The sequence below is a fragment of the Callionymus lyra genome, chromosome 15 (assembly GCF_982586985.1).
Source record: "Callionymus lyra chromosome 15, fCalLyr1.hap1.1, whole genome shotgun sequence".
NCBI classification, from domain to species: Eukaryota; Metazoa; Chordata; class Actinopteri; order Syngnathiformes; family Callionymidae; genus Callionymus; species Callionymus lyra.
Genome location: NC_141832.1, coordinates 22416237 through 22442726, shown reverse-complemented (window position 1 = coordinate 22442726; position 26490 = coordinate 22416237). Strand labels below are relative to the sequence as shown.

Sequence of the window (26490 nt, the reverse complement as noted above, 5' to 3'; positions counted from 1 at the left end):
CCAAAGCTTAAGAGCAACAGCCTGAAAAGATTTCTCTCCTCTGGTCCTGAGCCGTGTGCGTGGAACCATCAGTAGATTCTGATCCACAGACCTCAGAGCCCGAGCTGGGGTGTAAGGCTGGATCAGATCAGTGATGTAAGGAGGAGTCTGACCATGAATATCTCTGAAAGTAAGAACCAGAATTTTAAAGTTGATCCTGAAAGAAACTGGAAGCCAGTGAAGAGTTTTAAGGATCGGAGAAATGTGAGTTCTTCTACTAGAGCGAGTCAGAATTCTCGCTGCAGAGTTCTGAATCAACTGCAGGCGAGACAGATCCTTCTTGTTAAGACATGAAAACAAACTGTTACAATAGTCCAGACGAGAAGAAACAAACGCATGGATTACAAGCTCCAGATCCTGTTCCGACAACATTTTCCTAGTGATGTCAGTGAGGTAATAAAAATTAAATAAGTTAAAAATATAATTAATTAATTAACTTAATTAAAACATCATTAGATAAATGACTGTAACATTATATTTGACACTGGAAACAACGCAGCCAAGTGAATATAATAAGAAATAGAATATAACAAGTATAAAAGTTAAAAGAAAATCCTTAATAAATGGACATTTGTAACATTTAACTCTGAGCAAATTACCAGTTTGGATGAAAAATAATGATGTGAAATACTGCAATAGAGAGACTCGCTCAGTTGTGTAATCATAAACAAATCAACACTAATGGTGCTGTGTCAGGGCAGCTGACGGAAAGATAGTTTGGAGCCGAGGAGGATGATGTGTGAAGCTAATACTCTCGTCCAATTAGAGCAATACGTTCAGCCTGTCAGGGTGTCGACCCATGTGCAGTAGTCTGGTGATGACAAACATCGTAGGTGTTGGAGAACACCTGAATGCTTTGTCGCTTCCCGAGAGCTCACCTGACAGTGAGGCTGTTTGTCTAGTCAGAGAAGAAGAGTTTTTGTGTGTTTGCTGTTGTGTTAACTAATTACTTTGTGGGCAGAGAAGCGGAGGTTTCTAATCCGAGCCTCTTACACTCATCTTCCTGACACAGACAAGCAGCTCTTTACTTAATTCTCTAGTTTCGTGTCAGTTATACTCGTGTATTTGTCGCCTGCATTTGAAGTATTTATTTAACATGTCTGAGGTTGTCACTGAACACCAGTATATTTCTGTCAAGCGTGAAATCTAAACCTATTTATATGAACAAATACAAAGAAATCCTCTTGCATTATTGTATCTGTATTTGTATTCTAGAGTTGAGAATAACAATTTAAATGTATCTGATTAAAACTTTAACTATCCAGCTCTTAAAAAGGTCATAGGCTCGTCATACTTTCCAAACATGGCTAAAATGTATATTGTACAAGCTTTTCATCACTTCATAGTTTTAACATTGACTGACCTTGACAGCAGGAGAAAGAGCTCAGTCAGAGTTCCAGGCAGACCTGAGGAGACTCACTCAACGACTGATTTAATACAACCTGTCACCAGCAACAGTTCATAAAGGAAGCTCTGTGACTTTAGTCCTCGTCGCTCGTCTTGCACTTGCTTAGCGTTTATTACAGGGTTCACTTTTTTTATGTTCTTGTCCGAATCTGTCAAGAGTTCAAAAAGCCTTTAGAGAGAATATGAAGATGACATTTGTGTGAAAACAAATTACGGATCTCCTTTTAACATCTGTCCTTGAGAAAATAATACAATGATTGTTCATAATTGTTTATGAGATACATGTTAACTTGCAATATTTCATTTATTATTTACACATAAAGGCTAATCTTACACCTTTTTTGTGCTTTTAATCAAATCTAAGGGACTTTTGGTTAGTTTTAAAGGCTCAATAATAGCATTAAAACATGTTCAATGTATTTTCAATGTGGCATCACTTTCTTTTAGGTGATTCATCATCACAAGGATCAGACTGAAAAGTACAACCTGTTCTTTGAACTTGTTGATCTAAGGCAGGAAAAAATATAAACCTCCAGAAGGAAAAGCTTTTTTGAAGGCTGTGTTCCAACTGAAGGGGATAACACTCCTCCTGGCAAAGTCTATCCAGGTGTGAACCTCACATTCAGGAGGAGCCACTTGGTTTCGGTGGTGGAACTGTGGATCAGATCTATAGCTAGGCAGGATTGCAGTTGTTTGTATGCCTTACCTGCTTATGTGTTGTGTGGATCTGGAGAAGACATTTGAGCCATGTCCTTCAGGGAGGTGACCATATAGGCCCTTTGTCACAGATTCATTTCATAACTTAAATGGACAGAATTTCTAGATGCAGCCATGGTTTTGAGGGGTTTTAATTTCCTGTTTTATAGGTTTAGGATTGGGTCAATCTTTGCTGATGACGTAAGGGTGGAGCTCGAGCGTGTAATGGAGTAAACGTGTTTAGCGTGTGCTCCGTGGTGAAATTATATTAAATTACGATAAACCAAACAAACAAGAACTTTTTTATGTGTGGTCTGCATTTTGAAACAAGATGCCTAAGAAAGAAGGCACCGAAAATAACCTTAAAGCTGCAAACACTGACAAACTGGCCTGAGTTTGGTTTGACTGGGTGAACTCGCTTAAAACATCTCTGGAGGACCGGTTTGACACTATAGAAGGAAACCTTTTCAACGCTCCAGAAGGACAGCCTGGAGGCTCACCAGCATATGGATAGCATCAAAGAGGCCCTGTTGTGATCTGATAGCAGCAACGCTGCGCTAGAGGCCATGTGTGCGGAGCTAAAATATGCAGCTAACGGCATGCTAAAAGCTAAGCTAAATGATCTGTAGGGGCGCTCTCGGTGACTCAACAGCTGAATTGTGGGCATCACGGAGGGCGAAGACGGGTTTGTCTCCCAACTCATCCCTGAGCTCCTGGGCTTAAAAAAAAACTTTGAAAAACCACTTAAAGTCGACAGAGTTCATCGGATCCAAAGAGCAAAACCACAGGCCTCGGACCAGACCCCAGATCATCATAGCGAAACTACACCATGACAGCGATGTGAAAAAGATCTTCCACTTGAGCCGAGAGCACGGTCCTCTAAAGCACCATTTCAGGCATCTTGAGGTTATGTTCACGAGTGAGGAGGAATGTAGCGTGAGATCGACTGGGATTGGGTGTGCATCAGCAGTTATGCAGAAGCAAAGACATTTTGAGGTGAAAAGAGAGCTAAGCCAGAAGCTCTCTCTATACCAGTTGGTGTACATCTCTACCCTCACATATGGTTATGAACAATGGCTAGTTACTCAACTAAGAAGACCAAAGCTCCTGAAATAAGTTTTCTCCGGAGGGTAGCCAGGTTGAGAGAAGCTCCCTTTCTTAGACTCCTCTGCCAGGTCCTTTGCAAACCTTCCTTACCTTCTTCCGGTAACTCCTGTGTCCCTAAATTGGAGTGTGGGTGAGAACCCGGAGAAGCCTCGGCATCCAGCCTCCACTGGAAAGATGGTTCCAGCCAACCTTCCGACATTCTGTTCGATGAGGTACTCAGATCTTGTCTTGGTTGACGGCACAACTATGTCTGGTTGGAGAGATGTTGTGGTGATCTCTGTGGGTAGCCGGGGCTGTCTATTGAGGTCCAACCTCATGTTCCAAGCCTCATCAGGATAGAAGGGTCTTTTTGTTCTTTGGCTTGTGCTTCTCCTTCTTCTGGTGGGGTCCTCTGCTGATGGTGGTTCTTTGCTTGATCCTTGACGCCTGATCATTTTCTGTTTGGTTTGCTGGTTTGCCTGGTCCTGAGAGCTTTCCTTAAAAATGGATGTACATCGGTGTCGCCAGATATTTGAACCCTATCACAGGTACCTGGGGCTAGATCTAGGAAACACTCGTAACAGGTCGATGTCATAGCTCACATCTAGAAAGGACAACCAACAAATCACCTATAGAATGCACATAAGTCAAGCCCGTCAAATCTAGCTCACCAAGTCATTTTAATGCCGCAAGATCAACACCAAACACCAAAGACTTACTTAATAATTAATTAACGTTCATTTTGATATTGTGAAGTAAGGACATTTATTTGGTGAGAAAGGACAAAGACATATTGTCCCCTTGTGTGATTAAATTTGATTTTTCAGTATATAAACCTTAGAGTTATACACCCATAAATTAAAAAAAAACACATGTATTTCAAATGTTGCTTTAGAGCTGAGTTGCACCATGACTTTGACCTCCTTCCCTGAGGTCAGCTGCCCCCCTATTTCCATCCAGTCTTCTTGCTGGAACACCAACGCCCCCCAGAACACGCCAATGCTCAACTCTTACCCAGGAGGCCAAATCCTCAGCTTTCCACCGTCCAAATCCCTTTGCCGTGTGAGCCCTGTAGCAGCGAGACCCTGGACATAACTGTCCCCTCGCTGAGTCACACCAGCTCACCGTAGCAACCAGCTGCAAATCCAAGCTGTTGTCTCCACTGTAGTTCTGTAACTGTCGCCTGTTTTAGCTCTTATAGTGATATGAATTTGATCCAAAAATAATGCTCTTCTGGCTTTAAAAATGTTTGTCCTCACTGAGCAGTGTCATCGACGTTGCGCTCGCAGGCACACGATAACCCATGTGCACGCAAATGAGATGCCCTTTGTGCGGTTAAAAATACCAAGCATGACTCTGGAGCTTAGTCCAAATTATCTGAAACTGTCAGCTTTGTTTCTGATGTCCACGTGGTTCAACCAAAGTCAATGGCAGCTTCGTAATGACATAATCATGAATTTTTACATTCATAAAAAAATGTAAAGAGTAAACAAGAATCATTAGGCTGCTACAGTTTCAATATTTTTATCCCGAATCTGTCCTAGATTCATAATTCTTTCATCTATTTTTGAGTTTCAAAACATGGTGGAATTAACCTTATATATATAGAAAAGTGACCTAAAATAATCCAGGACAAGGTGAGAAAAAGCAAAAGGACTTAAGAAGTGACTGCAATATGTTGGCTGTGAGTGTCTGTCTGGGTGTGATGCCTTAAAAGCTCAGGAAATGGGGTCAACACAGGAAGTTGTTGCACAAAATAAAAGGAGAGGAAGTGATCACAACTTAAACTTTATTAAAGTTGTGATATTTCATATAAATGTGATTTTTTCATCCATTTGCTATTACATTGTGTGTGTATATACACAAGAGCAGAGAGATGCGCTTCTTTTAAATCTGTTAAATGATTTAAAAAAAAAAAAAAAAAAACTACTACGTCTACTGTGTGAGCCAATCGAATGCAAGGCGTCTTCTTCTACAACTTCCTGGTCACAGTATTGCTAAATGATGTCTCCTGTAGTAACATTTATATCAGTGGCTCGGAATTCAATTTCCTCAGGGGCCACATTATAAACAATAACTGAGGACAGATGTCGTAAATATACAGAGTTAGAATTTAAATAAAATTGTTCGTTTCTACCTCACAGGGGGCCACATACATTTAGATAGTATTGGCAGATCAAATTAAAAGTATTTGTGGGTTAGATTTTTGAAACAAATACTTCAATTGAGTTATTAAATCAAATTATTTACATTAACTCTCATATCACATTTTGTTGTGAAAAAAAACAATTATCAAGGTCTGTTTAATAAATCTTGAATTCATTTCTTGAAAAAAAACAACCAGGGTGAGCTATGACATCACTGACATTTATTTCAAAGTAATATTAATAATCCCACATTGATTACACCTCCCTGCTTGATGGTAGTATTATCATCCGTCCTTTCCCTGGTTTATCCTCCGGCTGTTGCCCCCTCCCCCTCTCATTCACAAATACAGGCCAGCAGAGGCTCAGATGATGTGACGAGATTAAACTTTTTTTTTTTTTTTTCTCATTACAAATCAACCTCAGCTTAGTGGAACAGAAAAACAAAGTCACCCCCTCCCCGCCCCTTCATCCCTTCCAACATCCCCTATCTTTCTCCTGCCCACACGCTAACTCCTCCCCTTTTTCTCTGATAATCGCCACCTTGTTTTGACTCTGGACCCTCCCCTCCGCCCACCGCCCGCCCACTTCTCTCCCTCACGGTATGATGTGAGGACATGCTTCATTCACTGCTGCTGCACAGGTTGTGAGGCAGCTGAGATCATACTAGAAGAGAAGGTGGGAGGGAGAACATTTGGTTGACAGCAGTGAAAGTGGGTCTCAGGTAGGGAGAGGGGAAACTTTTCAGCGAGAGGAGGGTCTTTCACCAGGTCTCAGTGATTTTTGACAGCTGGGATCCAATCCCCTACCCCACCGGCACCCCATAGGATTCAGAGCCATGGAGCCCTCCATGTCGACCGACGTCGACGGGGAGCCCAAAGAGAGGAAGAAGATCCAGTTCGCTGTTCCTGCATCTGCACCGACCAACCTGGACCCACGACAAGTGGAGATGGTGAGTGTGGACCACATGAAGCTTTTGGAAATCTCCCTATCATCTGTGAAGTTATCTGAACTCTTTAAGACCATGTTTCTTTACAGAATCACTCCAAGTTTGTAAATAATGCCACGAACAAATATACAGATATATTATTTTTATTTTGATTGCATTACTGATCCTTGTTCGTCGAGCAAAACTCTTCTTAATATTTTATATCTGAGCATCACTGTTGATAACATGTATTTGTAAGTGCAAGTGCTGAAGTTATGAACTCAGTGTGAAAGTGTAATATCAGCCTATACATAACATACACTATACATATACATTTCAAGATAATGCATGGACGTTTGATTCCTCTTATAGCTAAAGATGGAAAAATATCATTCATTTTATATAATTGATCACATGGTCTATCTCATAATATCTAGTGTTGCATTTGCATTTTTCAGTGATGAATCATGACCTCATTTCGCCCTCGGATCAAATTCATCTAATTATCCAAATTCATGTGAATATCGGGGGACAACTCAATTTGCACATGCATGACATGTCTGGATCTTCAGGGTGTTTCAACCACAGGGTTAAGAAATAATTAAGACAGTTCCTTTTTTTTTTTTTCATGGCTTCCTACTGAGATCCGAGTCTCTTCGTTACATCTTGACCCGTCTAACAAAGTGACACATGCAGTCTTTACTTAGAAAACTGCTGCACACGTTGGTAACTTTGCAGCGTGTCCTTGACATTTTACACTCAACTGATAGTGGTAATTATTATTTTTTTGGCAGCTTATCCCTCATCTCTTTCATCTGCGCTGGTGTCTCATGACTGACTCAGCTGTATCTGTGGAATGTGTAAGCTCATTCTGATCTGCCAGATTTTTTTTTTTTGGCCGTAGTGTCACTGCCTCTTATCTCTAGAACAGGAGAAAGTAGGTCAATGTTGATTTCATACTGTAGAAAAGGTAAGTCAAGGCCAGGGACTCATCCTTCAAGGAGTTTCTACGAGGATCTACAATAAAAGTTTTACCATTTATCACCTCAATGGTAAATCCTGATTGCTAGTTTGCATGTCTTACACAAGTCAGAGAGCAGTGTTTAGATGAATGAAAACGTTTTCAAGTTTAGATTTCAGCAGCATTAGACCAGTTATTTGTTATAACAATGTTTTTATGTGTCATTAATTTGCTCTATTGGACTTACAAGTTACTATTTTCTGGTGATGGTCTGATGAAGCTTCATGAAACAGTGTCATGTTGTTTAGAGGTCAGTAGGTGGCGCCATCAGTTTATAAAAATGATGTGATGTTTCATTAGAACAGTTGTTCAAAACGAAGGATAATAGTGCATTGACCGCATTCTAGTGGACTCTGAAAATATTGACACTGCTTCATGAAGCTTCATCAGAAGGTCACTACTATTTTCCCAAAACAAGCACTTTTTCCTGGGTCATCCCCTTTTTTTTTTTTTCTTTTTTTTTTTTATGTCTAGAAAGCCCTAAAGATAGTTTTTAGGTGAAGTTCTACCGCTAAATTGAATCAATGTCATTTGTAGTAAAGGCCACATGAAGCAAGACCAAGAAAAAAAAACTGGAAATGTTAATACCAAACAAGACAAATACTTCTCCAGATAGAGACAGAAAACAAGGACACAAAAACAGTGTATACATAAAAAAAAAGTTAACCTTACTTTAGTTAAATATATCATTCTGGCAAAGACGGTGTCTTTATTTTGCCTATATGACGTAACTGAGATGTTTGCAAAGTAAGTGTAGATTTCTGTCTTGTTCCAAACCTATTTAATGACAATAATATATAACATACTAATGGCATACATTTGGTCAAGGACGATGACAGTTGACAGCTACTGGCTAGCTAGTGCATCACAAGTTAGCCGGAATTAGCTTATCATTTGCAGTGCCCTCTAGATACCTGGTCAAGTTGACATGGTTCCTGTTTTCTCTGTCAAACACTATTTGTTTTACCCTGTACAGAAAGCTTTTTTTTTGTTTGTTTGCCTGACCTGAACTGTTGGTCTACTTTAATAGAGAGATGTAGCATGAAGATATTTTTAAATAACTTTTGATTAAATGTCCAGCTAAAATCCAAGGAAGACACCAGTTTTGCTTTAAAAACTAAATATTTCTTTGCTATTTTTGACCAAATTGATCATCATTATTATCTTTTCTGGCATCTGACCGCTTCAATGCTCAATAATGGGCAAAACAAAACTTCAAAACTTAATTGGTGACTGAATGAAGAAACAGAATCACAATGACTATTACATTATTTCTAGTAATTGTAAAGTCAGTTAGTGGGAGGCATCTTCGAAGATCTTGACTTTTTGTTTGACAACGACACAGCTAAGCTGATCCAGTTTGTTTTTTATAAACCGGTTTCTTCCAAACTAAACATAAGATCCATAACAAGATGTTTGAACTAAGACTTTTATGATCAGGTATGTAAAAAAGCTAGTTCAGCTTGAATAACAGCAAATAATTGCTGAGGAATTTGGGTGAAGAAAGTTCCAAGCAGGGACAAACGTTAGTGTCGTCTGCATATACAGATATTTTGGCTTAAAACTTTGCGACAAACAAGTGCTGAAGCTGACTAAAATGCCTACAGTTTTCAACAACAACTCAAGAAGATGTTCAAATAAAGGAACAAAAAATGAACCCCCCTTTTCTCTTGCCTACTAAAAACTGTCCATAAACTGCACATATTTCGCTCCAATTAAGTTACAGTAAAAAAATGGCGCATGCATTTGACTCACCTACAACAATCCTTAAGTTTGCCTAAATAGAAAGGTGAAGTGTTTTCACTAAAAGTTTCAAATATTAAGCAGCCACATTTCCAAATGTCATATTGGGGTGCAGGGGGGAGGGTTAAACTCACAATCTTGACATGTTCCACTTCCGTTCTGACTCTCTGATGCTTATCTCTTTAATAAACCACAGGAAGTTCACGAGTTTCCACCTCCTAAACAAATACCAGCAGTATTGATGATGTACTCTATGTAGAGTCAGATGCTTACTTCAGAAAATGATCCTGATTGTTGTTGTTGATCGTCGCTGCGTGTTTACATGGGTGTGAGTGCTTTTGTGCAGGTGGAGGAATACTAATTGCTACACTAAAATAAATGGCTACGCTGAAGGCTGCTGTGGGAAACTGTCAGGGCATCCTGGCCAGGATATGTTTGTGTGTGTTTTATTGCGTCTCCCTGGGGCCGGTGGGAGCCCCGAGGGTCACACGTGTGGGTGGGTATGAGCAACAAGAGTTGCATTATTTCCTCCTACACTCTTACTCACAAGGTCATTTGTTTGGTATCCCAATCGGCTCAACAGGGTCTGGACCTTCTAACATCACCGCCGACTTCTTGCACTTTTTTTGCATCGCCATGATTTAGTGTATGGTTACCATGGTGACCACTGAGCAACTTTGATTCACCTTTTGAAGCTTTAATATAGAAGTCAGAGAATCCGCTTGGTTGTTTGCTTTAAAGAGGTTTTTTTGAAGTTTTTTGGATTGTAGGTGTCCTTTGTTGAGAGGCTGAAGTTGATGACTCAATCCTTCACACAGTCATTCGAGAGGTCAAATTCAAGCCCATTTTTCCAAAACTCTCTTGGAACTGGGACAGGTACTCTCCAGCCTATTGTGTATGTAAGTGAGCAAGCCAGTTGTGTGCGATCATAGGTTTGTCTTTGTCAGTGAGTCAGTTCATGAGCACGACTTGTAACATTTTGTTTTAATATTCAGGAATTGTTGGTAAATTAAAGGGGTTTGATGTTGATTCGTCAGGATCCAGGAATAGTTTGAAGAATTTTTCACTGAAAAAAAGTTCTTTAGCGTGGCAATGCTCAGGTCACGTTGCAAAAGTGAAAATCACAATGTGAGAGTGAGATGTTTGTTGCAGTTCTTTCCTTGTTACAAATCTTACCCATGACATCATTAGCATGAAAGATAAACAAACAAACAACAAAGAGTAATGAGGTCCAGACTCTCTGCCCCAAGGTCTCTTCCCAGTGATACATGTCCAAACACCTGACTTATTTTAACCTGGTAGAGCAGGGGTTATACTTTGAATCTCTCTGTAACAACTGAGCTTGTTCTTTATATCTAAGTAGAAAAACTATGTTGACAGCTTTTATCCACAATTTTGCTCACTATCCAAAGTTGGTGACCATAGATGAGAGTAGGACCATAGATCGACAGAAAAATGGACATATTTGCCTTTTAACTCAGCTTTTTCTTCAATACGAAGAGCTTTAGATGAAGAAACTACACCCAAAAAACAAAAATGACAAATTTAAAAAAGTTCAAGGTGCAGAATTGAACATAGAATACAAAAAAGACAAAATGCAAGAACATATATCGGACAGAACTCGGACAATTCTGGAAGGCTGGAAGTTTTTTGTTTTTTTTTAAACAAGAAACAAGTATGTTTTCATGAAGTAATATGGAGTTAGCTTGTTAGAAGTATGTGCTTTTTGTGTTTGTAGTAAAAAAAAAAAAAAAAGTGTCCTTGCAATTAAAGATTTGATCACAGTCAAACTTATAGTAAAACATAAAAATAATAATAAAACATTTTAAAAATATTTTGGTATATACTAAATGTGTATCCAGTGCACGTAATTATTTCTCCCAATTTATTAAAGGCCCTATCTGTAGTTTTGTAAAAGAGTGTTGCTGGCTCCCCCTCTTGTCGGTATAGAGTAACTGCAAGGATGATGTTGTATTTAAAGTATGTCATTGGTAATTTCAGCAATTCTCCCAATACTTCCTATGAAAACACTGTCTCTGACCCACGGATGTTAAGCAGGTTGGCCATCATGTTGACAAGAGTATCCAATCGTTGATAATCGTGAAATGTTTCGTGTCGTAGCTTCAGGAACATAATGGAAAATGAAACAGAACCTGATGCCATCAGGGATAAGTGACGCATTCGACTAAAAGGATTTGACACGGGGCTTCCTCTCGCTATCACTACAATAAAAGATAATAGGAGATGACTAATATGCTTTTGTCTCCTGAATACTAGGAGATGTTGCTGTAAAAAGAAGACATTAGTGGAGAATTTATTTTTATCTTTTCCCCAATTGGTTTAGTTTGGGATAGATTTAAGATTTTTAAAGTTTGTTTTTCTATTGACCTTATGAATAATGTTTGGTTCTGTGGTTATGTTAAACTAAATTTCTCATGAACTACAACTGTGTTTGTCAAAAGAAAAAGTTAAGAGGCTGTGAGACTCAAATCCAAAGAGAAAATAACCTTATTGAAGGTTTATAAAACCTATAGCATTATTTGAAATAAAGAAAACTTTTTTGCTTTTTTAATGCAAAGACAAACTTACCTAAGGAATGGAAATGCTATATACCCAGAACCAAATCTTGAACATATTTGACTCATACAAATGCAAATCACAAGTTTGATCTGTAGCAGATCTTTTGAAGATATTTTAGATTATTTACAATTTACATAGTTGTTTAGTTTTTCAAATATATTGACCAGATTGAAACAATGCCATTCTATAACGGTAATGTTTGATTTGTCAGGGCCAAATTCTTTTTATAAACAAGGGCAGTCAGTTTCCCGTCGACCTGTAAGGCTGTTCTGCTACGACCTGTTGACCTTGTCGATTCCACATCCTTTTTTCTGTACCACAAAACGGGCTTGACGCAGTATTAACTGCTCATAATGCTCTGGTTCCTGGGCACATGTTTTTACAGCAGACATTTTCAGATTAATACTATTCTCTTCTGGAAATGTACTTGTGTCCAAATCCTCCAGGTAATTTCCCTCTCATCCTCCCATTGATATTTTTTTCCGTGGGCTTAACAATCAAAGGTCACGGACAGTGTTTTCATGTCTTCCGTTTCTGTTGTGGTCCATAACTTTCCATGTTGTCTCTAATCACAGAAAGGCAGAGCACATGGCTGTGTTTACCAACCCTGCCCCCTCTCCACGCACACACACACACACTCCTACACACACACACTCATGCACACGAGTCCTGCGTGCTTGGAAATGATGTAGAGTAATGTGCGTAATGGACAGAGATTAGGGTCAGTGCTGCAGAGATGCTGCATCCTGGAATCCCTTCAAGCCTGCCTCCCTGTGGTCGCACACGACTCACACCTACGCTGCGTGAATTCATCAAAATGAACATCAGGAAATAAATGATTTCTCAAGATAATAATGGCAAAGTCTAGTTGACCATAATAGATCTGAATCGATTGTGTCACTGAAAACCACTAATCCAGTATAAAGTTTCATTTTGTGATAACTTTTCCTTTAAAATATAAGGAAAATCTAGTCATATACCGACTTATTGAATTGTTTTTATCCTCATAACATGAAGATATTTTAGTCAGAATATGATATCACTTGATTGTTCAAGATATGTGACATGATTCTTCAAAAATCTTGAATCAACTTCATGCTACACTATTGGTGTTTTTGATTATTTAATTTCCATCTTCTTTCCACTAAATTTCATAATGACCACATACTCAAAAAACTAAACACTTTTTTTTCGTCACAGTTCATGTCTTAAAACACAAATACGTAAGTCATTAGGTGTCACCATAGTACTGTTAGATAAATGTGGTTTTATAACACAACACAGAGAGATCACAAAGAGATTACCTTAATCTCACAGAGAGATTACCTGGATACACTGAGACTATAGCCAAAATCCGTTTTCAAACAAATGTCCTAAAGCCCTTTCATTCATAGTGTTCACTAGAGTGAACGATTCAAAAGTTATTTGTGATTCTACCGCACACACACAACAACATTGATCCTTATTGGTCAGCTGTTGGAAGTGGAAAAAGCAAAATGGCCAACATAGAAGATGAATTGCAAGTTTCTAGGAGATCTCTGCGGGCATATAAATATGGCAACTAAGCTAAATTAAGGAGTGAAACAATTCTTGAAATTTCAGATTTTGCAACTTGTTTGACACATTTTGCTTTTACCTATTTAACTATTAACAGCTGACCCAGAGATAACACAAGGGTTAAAAAAAAGTATTATCTTTGTATGTGGGCTCCACAATTTATCGTCCTGCATGTTCATTTTATAAATATGGTTCATGATCTTATATTTGATGGTAAATCACAATAGATTGGTCAAACTTTAGAAGCAGGGTGTGACATCCCACTCCTGATTCCAAATGTGGACGCGATGGGAGAACTCAAAACCTTGTGTTGGTGCAGTAATAAATAGTATAAATTATGAATCTTCATTCAGCAATCTATGAAATAGACCAACTAATGTATAAACAAAAATGTATCCAACCAGCTGATAAGGACGATTTAATTTGTATATTCATATCTTTAAGATAAAATAAAGGAAACATGACACGAAAAATAGATGAAATATGCCGTTAATGAATTCATGCAAGGTTTAGCACAGTGAAGTACAGTATGTAATGTAGACTTCCATACCAATTTTTAATAATCTAGTCTTACTTTCTGTAAAACAACCTTTTTAGTAACGAAAACTGGGTTTATTGCAACTGCCAAAGCTTTGACATTGACCAAGTTTTTATCTGCTTCCACTCATGGACGAAACCTCTACGTGGCTTTTTCCAAACTCTTTCAGGCTCCCAACGAAATGAAAGATAACTTGTGATCTCAGAAGCGAGTCAACAGCGGCGTCGACTCCCCAGTTAGTTGAACGTCAAACAATGACCTCTGAGGCACAGAATGTTTGTGGGCAAACACTCGCTGTCTGGGGGACTGTCAACACGAACGCACAGACTAAACGTCTGGTGGGACGACACAAAATCACGCAACACGGAGCGTTGATCTTTGCCTGCATGTCACTCAGTTCACCGCTGTGAGCGAGTTTACCCAATGATGCAACCTGTCACTTTGTTTTGAGAGCTTTAGGGAACGAGGGGGAATTATTTTAATTTGTACCTTCAAGGTGGACAATCAACAGTCCTCACCTTGTTAAGCTTCTCACTCAGAGAGTTGAGCTCTTGTCCGAGAGACCTTTTCCCAATTCATGCTGACTAAATATGAACCTTTTCCTGTGCATGGATGTGTAACGTGTCAACAGTGTAAAACCATAAATATTGAACATGGGCAAAGCTAGTTTGGGACATGATGACACTGTACACAAGCAGGTGAAAAAGCACTTTAATGCGAGATTGACTGTGACCTTTTAAGATGAGCTGACATCGACGCTGCCTCACATACCTTCTGTGATTGGTCAGATATGCCATATTTTAATATATATGCATTTACAGTATATATACATATATATTGTATATACCCGCAGCAAATACCTAATATTTGTGATAAAATTGTCATTTTGACAATATTGTTTTTATAATGCTTGTCTCAAATATTGGAAATAAGGTGACCCAAAGGCCCAAAAACAAATGTTGTGTTTGTGGTATCCCTTGTGTTGTCTCTGGGCCAAGGTGAATGACCTCCCTGGCTTCCATAAATACATATGCAGTAGTGGAGGTCGTTCATCTCGACCCTGAGACAACACAAGGGATACTTTGAACACATTTGTTCTTGGTGCCACCGGGTCACCTTGACCCAGAAACAACACAAGGGTTAACTGAATTAATTACTCTCTTTTAATTTTATTGCATTCTACCCTTATGCCATTTTTATAAACTAACATGACTTTTCTTTGGTGATAAGTTGCTGTTCGTTATGTTTCATTTTAAATGAACCATGTTTGTTTTATTTCTGATTTTATGTAAAGCTTCTTATGACTACTGCATGTCTGAAAGGTACTTTGCAAATGAAATTAAGAAGAATATACCGGTGTCTAAGAGAAGAGAAGGAACAGATATTTTCGATGTCAACAATAATACAGGGTTAGAAAATTAGAAGTCTATGTTGAAGCACTCACCCTTCTTGTGATAGATTAGTAAATGTTAACCATTTTTGCCCATGACTCAAACTATGGCACCTTTTTTTGTGGTGAGTTTGACACTGTGCTTTCACCCAAGTGGGCGAACTACCAGCCAGGCATCTTTGTTTTAGCTGTGAGGCAACAGAATAATTGGACCATGAAGGTCGTATTTTGGATTTCATTGTATCCTCTAGTCATGCCAAATATGCATTTGAACTGTGAATCCACTTTTATCTCTCGAGAAATTAGTTAAATTGAATGTTGAATATATATGTGACTAGTACTAGTACTAGTAGGATTCCATATCCTACTAGTAGAGATTACTTCATATTTTCGATATCTGATAAGCCTTCTATCAATACACACTGTAACCATGGGGACAGCCGTCTGGTCCAGGTCATAGACCTTATTCAGTTGGACATGTTTCATCAATTACCATCTTTAAAAAGCTAAAACAAATGAATATTACCATAACAATAATTTTAAAGAAGTTCCAAAATATGCTGTAGAAACATTTTAATTAAGAAAAAGAAACTACAATAACATATCTTAATAGTTTACAACCTATTATTTTAACTTAACATTTTTTTCTTCCAGAAACGTAAAGAACTAGCTTCAGAATTTGTAGTGAACATTGAATATATCTATAAAAACATTTAATTTAACACCGACTGTTAACCTAATTTTACTTTTGTTATTCAAGAAAAAATAGCTTCTCTGTTGGAAAGTATAACAATGAAATGATGATCATTCGCAGCTGTGATAAAAGATTCATGTCCACGTGTGTTGAGGTCAGGAGGAAAATTGACATCGCTAGCAGAAGCTAATTGAGCATCTTCATGATAAGCCACAGCACAGTCGGATCAATGTCTGTCAGAAGAAGTTCAATTTAAAATGAATGCGGTCGATTCTGATCCCTGATTGGTCAATGCAAACAAGACATTATGTAATAGCTGATGTTTCTGGTTCAAAATCCTAGAGAGGGACACAGTAGGTCAGCCACAGATCTATTTGAGGAACTGAGTCAAGGTACGAACAGTGGTGTTGCAAAACCAATATTAGGAGTTCACAAATCAGCGGTCAATGAGATTATGACGCTGAAAATCCTTTGATATCCACTAAACCAGGATCACTGCGATTAACAATTCATCGTCCTGGAGCGAGTGTGGTTAGATATTTTTATTTTAAATAATTCTGCAAAACTACATTGAATTGTACATGTTAAAGTGAATAAAGAGGGAAGAAATGGTATATAGTATTTTGTAAGTTAATAAATGCAATATTGTTTGATGAAAATACAATTGTAATTATTTATATTGATTTTATATCAATAGCATGTCATACTGTGTCGGGCTAAGTTTTATAAGTAAGTATATATTTTTTTAATGGAACAGCAATATTCATGCAACATATAATAAATAATCATGTGATATAAATTAGAAAAGTTATACTTACAAATAAAAAAGGAGATATAGGAAAAAATAGGATAAAAATAAACTATAAAAAAGATCAAATTGTTATATAGTCAAAAAAAATGTAATGCATAAAAAAAGATTGACCCAAATGTATTTATATTTTAAATATAACAACACAATAATTTCTCTTCGTGAGATTTTAAAGGTTAAAAAAAATACGTATTTAGTTGGAGAAAAACATGATTAAAATTGTTTGAAAAATTGTGATTCATTCAAAATAATCCATTGAAAAAAGGAAATCTCATTTCTGAAATAGATTCTGATTCTGGTATTTTTCAAGACCAAGACTCACAGTAGAAGAAAACCTACAAACTTTGTTTCTCAATGTTATAAATACATTCACACTTTACAATCTACTACCTGTGGCTTAGTGACGAAGGCAGACGAGTCGCCATGGGAACCGTCTCCTGCGCTACTAGTCTCCATAAGCTGGACAATGCACAGCCACTCAGCGGTGCAGCTATCAAGAAAATCTACATCGTCTTCCTGCTTCTGCTTCTTTTCTTCTCCTCTGTGATAGACAGTCGCTCTTGATCATTTCCTGAAGGAATACTGTAGCGCGACAGGTCGTTTCCTGTCACTCATTAGCCATCAATAATGTCCCTTTTCTTCCTAAAGGCCCCGGGAAGCTCTTTGAAGACAGAGGTGGATGGTTTGAAAGGGTTCTCATAATGGTATCTTTGCATGAAGCGTGACCTCATTTTTCATATGCGAAATATTCCAGAGTCCTACCTCTTTATCAGGGTCTCCTGCAGCAACAGTGGGAGCTGGAGATGTTATAAGATATTAGGATTACTTAGCAACCATCCGTTAGATTTAGTTGCATAAAATTCAACCTTTCTCTAAAAGGAAAAAACAAACTGCGGCGGCGAGGGTACATTTGCAAGTTTTATTAACATAGACATGTCCTTGAATGTACTTGAAACGTCTGGGAAACCTTCAAGGGCTGGTTACTCACAGCTTTCCTGGCAAGTAGTGCATGAGGGTTTGAAAAAGCTTTTTTGTTCTGTTATGTCCCCCCCTTTTTTCTGAGTAGTGAAGAGGTGGATGGCACTCTGTGATCTTGTGTTCCCACACTGTTTGAACACATGCCTTACATCATACGATGCAGGATGTAACTGCAGGTGAATCACTGCTAAAGCTAATATATGTTACGTATGGTCATGCTAACAGTTCATTAAAAACAAGTAGTTCATTTAACTCAGAGGAGTTGCAATAGCAATAGAGAAGACACTGCAGAATTGGAATTGGAAGTGAGTAGATCAGAAGTGGATAGATAGTGTTAAGGGATTGTTCCTGTTGAAAGGTTTGGAGACAAATCTTTGAGCGCAGACAGGCCAGATTTAGACGGACATCAGGAGAGCAGAGACATGCTGGACAAAGAAGCATCGTTCAATCTATTTGTTACCTCTCTTAGAATCAGCGGGGCTTCAAAACCGGTTCAAACCACCCCTTATCAAACAGGGTGTTTGTACCGGTGGATGAAGTCAATACTGTTTTTGTATTTCTACTTTCCACCCTGTTCCACTTCCGTCACCGCTGGTACTGCTTGCACTGCGGTGAAAGCTGAAAACTCAGATTTATCTACCATGAACACATGTTTTCTGGGAAATATTTTTTTTACCCTAAAATGAAAAAAACCCAAAACAAATACAAATCCAGTATCATGTACGTTTGTGAATGGAAATAATTAGCTTCTAGACATGAACAGTTCTCAATTTGATTTAGAGGTTCTAAGTTATGGATCAGTTTCTTGCATTTAGCAAAATATTTTTAATGTTGAAAAAATAACAACATTTAACAGCTTCTTTTTAGTTGATTGACTATGTAAGCATTTCTCAGTCAAACACTTTTCATTTTTTTCTGTTATTTGATTTAGTTTTTCTCTTCATTATTGCTGTGTGTTTACAATTATTAGTATTACTTGTTATGTTATCTTGTATTTTGTAATATAACGATATTGATATAAGGTGGAGCCACCATGTTTTTTTTGCCTCTCCCTGTACTGTTTCAATATATATTATGCTTATGTTGTATTCTTTTAAATTGTGCAAATGAAAAGTCTAGGATCCAAAGTCATTCAAGCATAGCTGGTGTTTCCATGATTGAGCAACATTTGTTATTGTTGATGTTGTTGTTTTGGTCCGTCTGTTCAAATTAATCTATGACCGCCTAGAAATACAAACATTTAGACCAAAAGATAACTACAAAAATAGAGCATGAAAGCAGTGAACACGATGTCTTGGTTTTAATGTACTCGGCTGAATTCATGACGGTCAAGGATCACAACAAGACCGCGAGAGATTAAGTTGCAGCGCGGCACCCTTCGCCCAGAGATGGACACGGATAAGATAAATGTTCTTGAAACATGGCAGCGGCCGCACATCTGTATTCAGTGCAGGTGAGCTCCTCTAACGGATCGAAAACCACGAGGTGACCGATCAATGTTTTGAAGAAGTACAAGTGAAGAAGTAAAAGAAACCAACACTGTCGTCAATTATCTTTCCCACACCTCATTTAAGTCTTTTATTTACCTTTCATTTCATTAATTTAATGTTTCGCTTTTTTTTATCTCTTTTATATATTTCCATAGTTTGCCTTTCTCTTTCACTTTATCTTTCTGCACAAAAAAGTCCAGCTGCCCTTCAGAAGAAGCTCCAACAACAGATCAATCCCGGACAAATCCATAGCCGTCCATCCCGGCTCGGTTACAGCACATCCATGATAGATGGGAGCACACGGGTCTGAGTGATGCAACTGAAACACACCCACAGAGAGCTGACCAGTGTACTGAACGTGATAAAGTGAGAGCAGATGAGTTGGATAGAAACCCACCGAAGGTTCTCGGAGGTGTCTCTCTTCACAGAAGAAATTCTGTCTCACCCTTAGAGAGCCCACTGATCTAGTTTAGCTGCCCTACTGCTGCTGCTTTTTATAGGGAGGAAGGTTCTCTGGAGGCCAGACCCATATCAGTAAAGCTGCTCATATAGCGGCTACTGGGCTATTCTGTTTTGAACCGACACACATACATAAATGCTCATTATGGATTTCAACATTTGCCAGAGGGATGTGGTATTCAAAGGTTTAGGTCATCCTTGCTTCACATTGTTTGCGCAGTAATGTGTGTCTAACAAGAAGGTGTTAACTGTAACTGTTTAATGTCTTTTTTTTTCTTTCTATATCTAGGAAACCATATTTTTTTATTCATTCACTATACTCAGCACCTATTCTCACAAACATATTATAAAAAATATATTAAAGTAATTAACTACAAATAAAGAAAGACGAAATTATTTGTTTAGAATCTTACAATCTTCCTCCATTTATATTTCATTTATTATTCCACTAAATTCCAATTTATTAACTGAGCAGCATATGGAATAAACTTTCTTTTATTTTGTTTCCCTGCTTACCAGCTCATACATGGCGACCCAGTGACTATCTCAACAACATTTAAAGCTATTTAACTTTCCCGAAATACATAATAACAGCAATCAAATCATAATAATGCCAGGCGGGTTTAGTAACTAGGTCAGTGTTTGTCCCGAAGGCTTTTCACAGTTTATCAATAATCACTACAACATGAATCATCCCATCACTGACTAACTATCTTGTCAAGGTATTGTAGCAGCAATAAGTAACATTGAACTGATTTGTTACAGTCTCCCCCCGCTGGCCAAACAGTGTAACTACTCTGTCAGAGTAACCACAAGCAACATCATCACACGCATGTTCATTTTTTTAGATTAGGTCTGTTTCAGATCATTTTCCGGATTTATGGTTCTGTTAAATTGAAAATGATTTCAGTACTTTAGTCATACTTGAAGCCTACAGTTTGTTGGTTACATGACACTCAAAGCCTTTAAGGGAGAGTAACATTGTAAAATATAACTAGAGTTCTACCAGATAAATCTTGACTGGCCACGATCAAAATACAAAGTGCTGCTTTAACACATTTCTTATTTGAAGGTTCTAAATACTGGAAAATCCAAGGTTTTAATGTCAAATGTTCACTGTTTCATTTTTTACATCCAGTAGCAATTCTATATTGGAAATATTAACCAATGTCACTTATATAATAAACCGTTTTTTTTCTTTTGAGCATCAAAAACTTTGAATACATTTTTTCAATGCTCATCCAAGGTTAAGACAGAGGGGGACCAGACTTTTCTCTCCCTAGATAACCTTTAGATAAACATCCTGCAAAATACATTTGTTACCACTTGTATCCGCCAAGTTGTTTAATCAGCTATTATAAATTTGTTTCCAAATATGTGAGTAAGAATATTAATGAGTTTGTCTTTTGGCTTAGCTCCTTTTTCACCATGAAATACCTGTTTATCTCACGCTCTCTTCCTTACTTGTGAATACAATGCAGCACATTGGTTTTCCTCCAACTTAGGCAGGATCTCTCCTGGAGAGAACAATCCACTATAATCCAACTTGCTAACAGGGCCAGTGATACAGGGAAGCTCTGGTGGAAGTCCAACAATCACTGGAAAGGAACCAGTGTAATGACCGGAACTGCAAACCATGCTGTGACACGGGTCCTCCAGGGAGTAAACAACATGGTAAACAGGTTCTGTACTCCATATTCAAGGGGGGAACTATGATAATAACATATTTTGAATGGCACTTTACATTCGGTCGACCAATCTGAATGTGCTAGAGGTTTAAAACAAGAGAAAGACAATAAAAACAAGCTTCCCCCGTCTGTGGAGCCCTGAGGTGGTCAGGAAGCATTTCACACAGAGCGGCAGCTTCGAAAGCTCTGTCCCCCATGGTCTTGAATTCCTCACCCAAATCCACAAAACACATTTGAATTGGTTGAGTAAACTCCAATAAACCTTCACAGATCCTGGAAAAAAGATGGTTCACAGGACTAGGACGAAAATAACCAAAGATATGAGGCTGAAGCAGGGAGGCTTGGATTACCGTTTAGTCGGAACATACTTTTTACTCCATCTTTTAATAAGTTATTCATTGTTTGTTGACAGTTTAGAATCCGTAGGAAACCTTTGTTATAGAAAATAAATCTTCCTTAAACATTGAGCAACAATATCCTGATTGTAGAATACATTAAATAAAGACTTTGTCTTTCTGTCACTATCTGCAATGAAATAAATAGAATAATAATTTATTTCGGTTACAGTCCAAAAAAACACTTAAATTACATTTTTTCATCGCAAAAACTAAACAAACTCACTAAAAGGAGTAGACTGAAGGCGAAGCTTATTTTTGCCTATCCTATTCATCCTAACCTATGCATTCCAATCCCTGATATAACCCTAAAATATACAATTATACAATCCCTAAGAAAACTTAAAGAAAACAAAAACATTTCAAATTCCATCATCCTACTTTGTAGTCCCTAAATATTTTACCTTCCCATGTTTTTTGGGAAAATCACCACAATTTCAGTTTGTCACTAAGTCGATTCCATAATTTAACACCTTGAAATGAAAAACATCTATATTTAACATTGATTCTCACTTTACACATTTCGACACACAACCCTCCTAAATTATAATTATTTTCTCTCAGTTTCAAGAAAAGCTGGTGGGAAGGCTTTTGTTCTTTGCTCGAAAAAATATTTTTTTCTATTTTTATATGTACAATGTCAACCATTTTTAAAATGCCCGACTTTGTAAACAATTTATTTTTGGTTTCTAACTAAATCTGTGAACCATGAATAATACCATAAAGATTCTGCCCAAAACCTCACTTGAGCCGCCTGTTTGGAAGAGAGCGACGGGTGAGAGACAATGAGTTGCCAGGGGTTTCAGAGATTGGGGGCAGTGGTTTTAGAGAAGATATCGCAGGGGGGCGGGCGGGGGGGCAGAGGATAATGCTCAGCAGGGGTAATCTCACACGCTTTGCCCCACTGTTGGCGTGAATGAGTCACATACAACATTATGTAACTTGGGCCGAGTGGGTGGTTTGTACGGCTGGAAAATGACCGGAGTAACTGCCTGTGTTAGTGTCAATCTGCCGTGCAGCGCGTCACCACCTCGAAACTTTGAGACCAAAGTGTCTGACGCACTGACTCGAAAAAGACTGACGGCTTAATTGTATTAGATGCTTCTGAGTGAAACTCGGGTAATACAATAATTCATAAATTAAATTACATACATATGATATGTTTTAAATGGTAATGTCTGAATATTAGTTCCTAAATTACAATTGTATTATTATCATTATCATCAGTTCCATAGGCAAACATTTCAAGAGTGTTTAATACAGAACCACCACACTGATCAAGAGCTTCATCCCACAGGCTGAATTCATCATTTACGCATTATCTGTTTAAGTTATTTTACGTTTTGGTCCCAGTACTATAGCATTTGATCCATGAATCAATATACATACGTTTAACTTTTTTGCTGCTAAATACATTTAAATTATATATATATATTCAATCATTTTTTCCACATTTTACTGAATTTTCACACATTTCTAAAACAATGTCTGGGTTGCATGTGTCATGTGTGTGGATTGAGTGAGGATGTTAACAAGAAATAAGGGGAAACTAGGTTGTGTTATTATTTTCCCAAGACTGTCTTTTTCCTGAAAGATGACGGTAAACAGAACAGTTTAATGTTTAAACGGAGTGACAGTGTTTTGTTCTGCCTCAGGCTAACATGGAGTCACAGGTGGGCTATTCTGCTTTCATGGATTAAAGAGACAAGTCAGCAGCAAATATAATTTCCGTCATGATGCATTGGGGTGATAAAACGACAAAAGAACGGAAGTTGTTCGAGGGAAATGAGTGGAGGATTCAAACGGAAGTGCTCCGGTTAACAGAAAATCAAATGAGATTGAAACAAAAAGAGAATGAGTTCGAGAGGGGACAGAAAAGCTTCAAGTTGTGTGAGTAGATTAAAATGACTCCGAGGGAGAAATCCATGCTCGATTACTCTGTGTTGTTGAGTTTGACAGTGGCAGATTTTAACCGTGCGGCTCAGCAGGCACTGCTTAGGAAACACAAACCTTTCAGCGGTGACGCACACGTCACTGGAGTACACAAATAAAGCACTCACTATTGAGGAGTTTCACGCTGAAATAAAGCCAGGGCTAGCTCCATTACGGAGATGTTGTGTTATAAACGCAGACGCCAAGGTTCATGTCATGGCCAAGGTTGGCTTGTCCAACTGGGGCCTGAATTCAATACCTCACTTGTTTGACTTGCTACTTACACATAGCTGCTTTTGTCCCTCACACCATTTCTTATATACATTTTGCAAGTGGCAGGTTTTGGAAGAGTGAGGAGTGAACTTAGACAGACTTCATATACTGTGAACTACGCACTGCTATTGTTAATGTTTTCTGGGATATACTGGTTTCATCTTGCGTTCCAGATGTCGGCTTTAGCCCCTAAATTTATTCTTTCTGACCAGAATTGATCGTAGATGATCTACGATTAACCCTCCAATTGTTCCTTATACAAAAGTACTGCAAAAAAAAACAGAATTGATGAAACAAAAAGTTGGTTTCGAAAAAAATAAAGTGAACCTAACCCTAACCCTAACCCTAACCCTAATAAATAAATGTAAAATGTCACTATAGTATTTAGGCATTCATTTAATTAATTCACAAAACATAAATGTAGCCGTTGTTCTATTCAGCAACTCCAGGTCAGCAGAGAACGGAACAAATGTTTGATTCAGAGAAATCGTCTTACTTTCCAAATCAGGTTTTGTAGCCGTAAACAAAAAGCCTTTTCAACTCGACAGGAAACTTGATCTGCAAAACAGATATTTATCCATCATCTTTCCAAAAAGCATACCCATATAAATTATATGGTGTGATTATACCGAAACCAGACATAAAAGGCATGAAGTTTAAAGGCTTGCAGAGTGCACCTGAAAAGACAGAGAGTTTACTGTATGCAAAGATTTTTTTTCTGAGGTGAAATGCAGGCCTGGAACTGTTTACTCCAAAGTGCCAACTTACGAGGTGGAGAGGGGAACGTGTGAACTCGCTTTTTTGGGATTACTTAGTCTAAACATGGGCTCATCCAAGGTCTCCCTGTTCTCATTCGACCGTGTCGGGTGCACTTAAGCAATCTGACACGGTTACAGCATCATGTGGGATGTAAGAAGTTCATTCATTTCACATTAAACTTAGTCAATAATATTGTTAATGTCTGGATCATTTGACTGGGCGTGTGGAGACGTGGGTTTTTCTTCTGTTTCACTCTCAATGATGGTGTTTGTAGTAGTCCAGCCGATGGATGATGTATTCAATCCGTCCAATATAGAGCCATAAAAGAACACCTTTGTCCGTATACATGGGTTGAACAGGACTGGTCTGGTTTCATTGTGATTGACGTGATTGTGTTATTCTACAGATCCGACGCAGGAGGCCAACACCCGCCACACTTTTCAGAGTAGCCGATCAGACGTCTCCTGAGGACGATCAGTCCACTCATCAGGTAAAGCTGTTGTTAAAAAAAGTCATATGTCCTCTTTATTTATTCCTCATCATAAATCCACTTACAATACTGAGGTACCAAATTGGAGTGGCTTAGGTTGTGAGTTCAACCCGAACCCTAACCCCTAATCCATGATCCATAAATATTTATATACGTACACCCTCAAGTAAAACAATGTGCATAGGGATATAAACAATTATTATTATTTATTCAGGGGAGCTTTTCGGTACTCAGGATGGATCTCATCCACACCAGGGGTTCGACCACCATGACCACTTACCTTTAGAATCTGCCTTGATGTACTTTGAATCTGCATCTTCAGTAGTGAGTTTGACACTGTGATTCCGGAGGTTTGAGGTATCCCTTCCACTTCTCAACAATCCCTGGTAATGGTCAACAGTGTTCGCAATTATGACCTCACACTGCTCCACCTCCCGAGCCTGGGTCCTGTGGATGTGGATAGACATAGGTTAGACTTTGGATAAGGACTTTAGGCCGGCCTTCAACAATTGCTTTATTTGATGGAGCATTCATGAAGTTCTTATTTAAATTCTAACCTACCTCGATCCACATCAAAGTGTTTGCCTTGCATAGTTTAGTTTAGTCACAGGCCCTGATGTTACCTGTTGGTGGCCACAGGACCCAGACCTGATAGGTCATCTTCTCTTGCGTAAATGAACGCCTCTCGTGGGTTGCCATGGTTATAAGCACAAATCCAAGCACAAATCCTGTATCCACAGCTCGGGCCGGCTGTGGCAAAAGGGGCACAATTTAGACCTGAAATGCAACACAGTCAGAATCTGTGATTCCTCGTTCCTGCGTAAAATGGTTAGAGCTGTGCCAGTTCAACATCCAAAAATAAACGCTTGGGCATTCCAGGTCTGTCCTGCTGCTTGTCCAGCCTTCATATCCAACTTACCACCAGGAAATTATGTGTCGACGGCTCAGCCCCTCTCTTTACTGGGGTGTCTATCAGATGAGCAAATCAGATGAAACAACTACAATGTTTATATCGGAATGCTGCCAAGTGTGTCCTGGTGCCATGTACAGTTATGGACATCCACCTGCTCACACATGGTGTTATTATGGAAAAGCTTTCATGGGCACTAAAAGACAACAAAAAGCACCCATTGGTGTTGAGATCATAGAGTGTCTACGTTCAAACCCCATCTTTTCTACCCGAACATTTAAATCCATAAAGAGCAGGTGCTTCGGTGCCATTTGGCAAGTAGGCACAAACAAGAGTTAAGCCCGACTCTCTACCTTAAGATGTAGGGAAGCAACCCAATAATATACTGGGCTAAACCTCAGTGTACAGGCTCCAAATTAGCCTCAACTCTTACCCTATTAATACGATTATAATCTAGACCATTAAATGAGCAATGATGTGTTTCA

General features: G+C 38.4%; 1 protein-coding gene across 1 annotated transcript in view; it reads left to right on the top strand.

Moving 5' to 3' along the window:
* Window positions 1-5996: 5996 nt before the first annotated feature.
* The window catches only part of ppp1r1b (protein phosphatase 1, regulatory (inhibitor) subunit 1B), a 28659-nt gene continuing 8165 nt past the window's right edge, over window positions 5997-26490 (top strand). Inside the window, exons 1-2 of the mRNA XM_087808473.1 lie at window positions 5997-6324; window positions 25012-25095. Coding sequence (XP_087664599.1) covers window positions 6211-6324; window positions 25012-25095 — 198 coding nt within the window. The 5' untranslated portion in view covers window positions 5997-6210. The remainder of the gene's footprint in view (window positions 6325-25011; window positions 25096-26490) is intronic.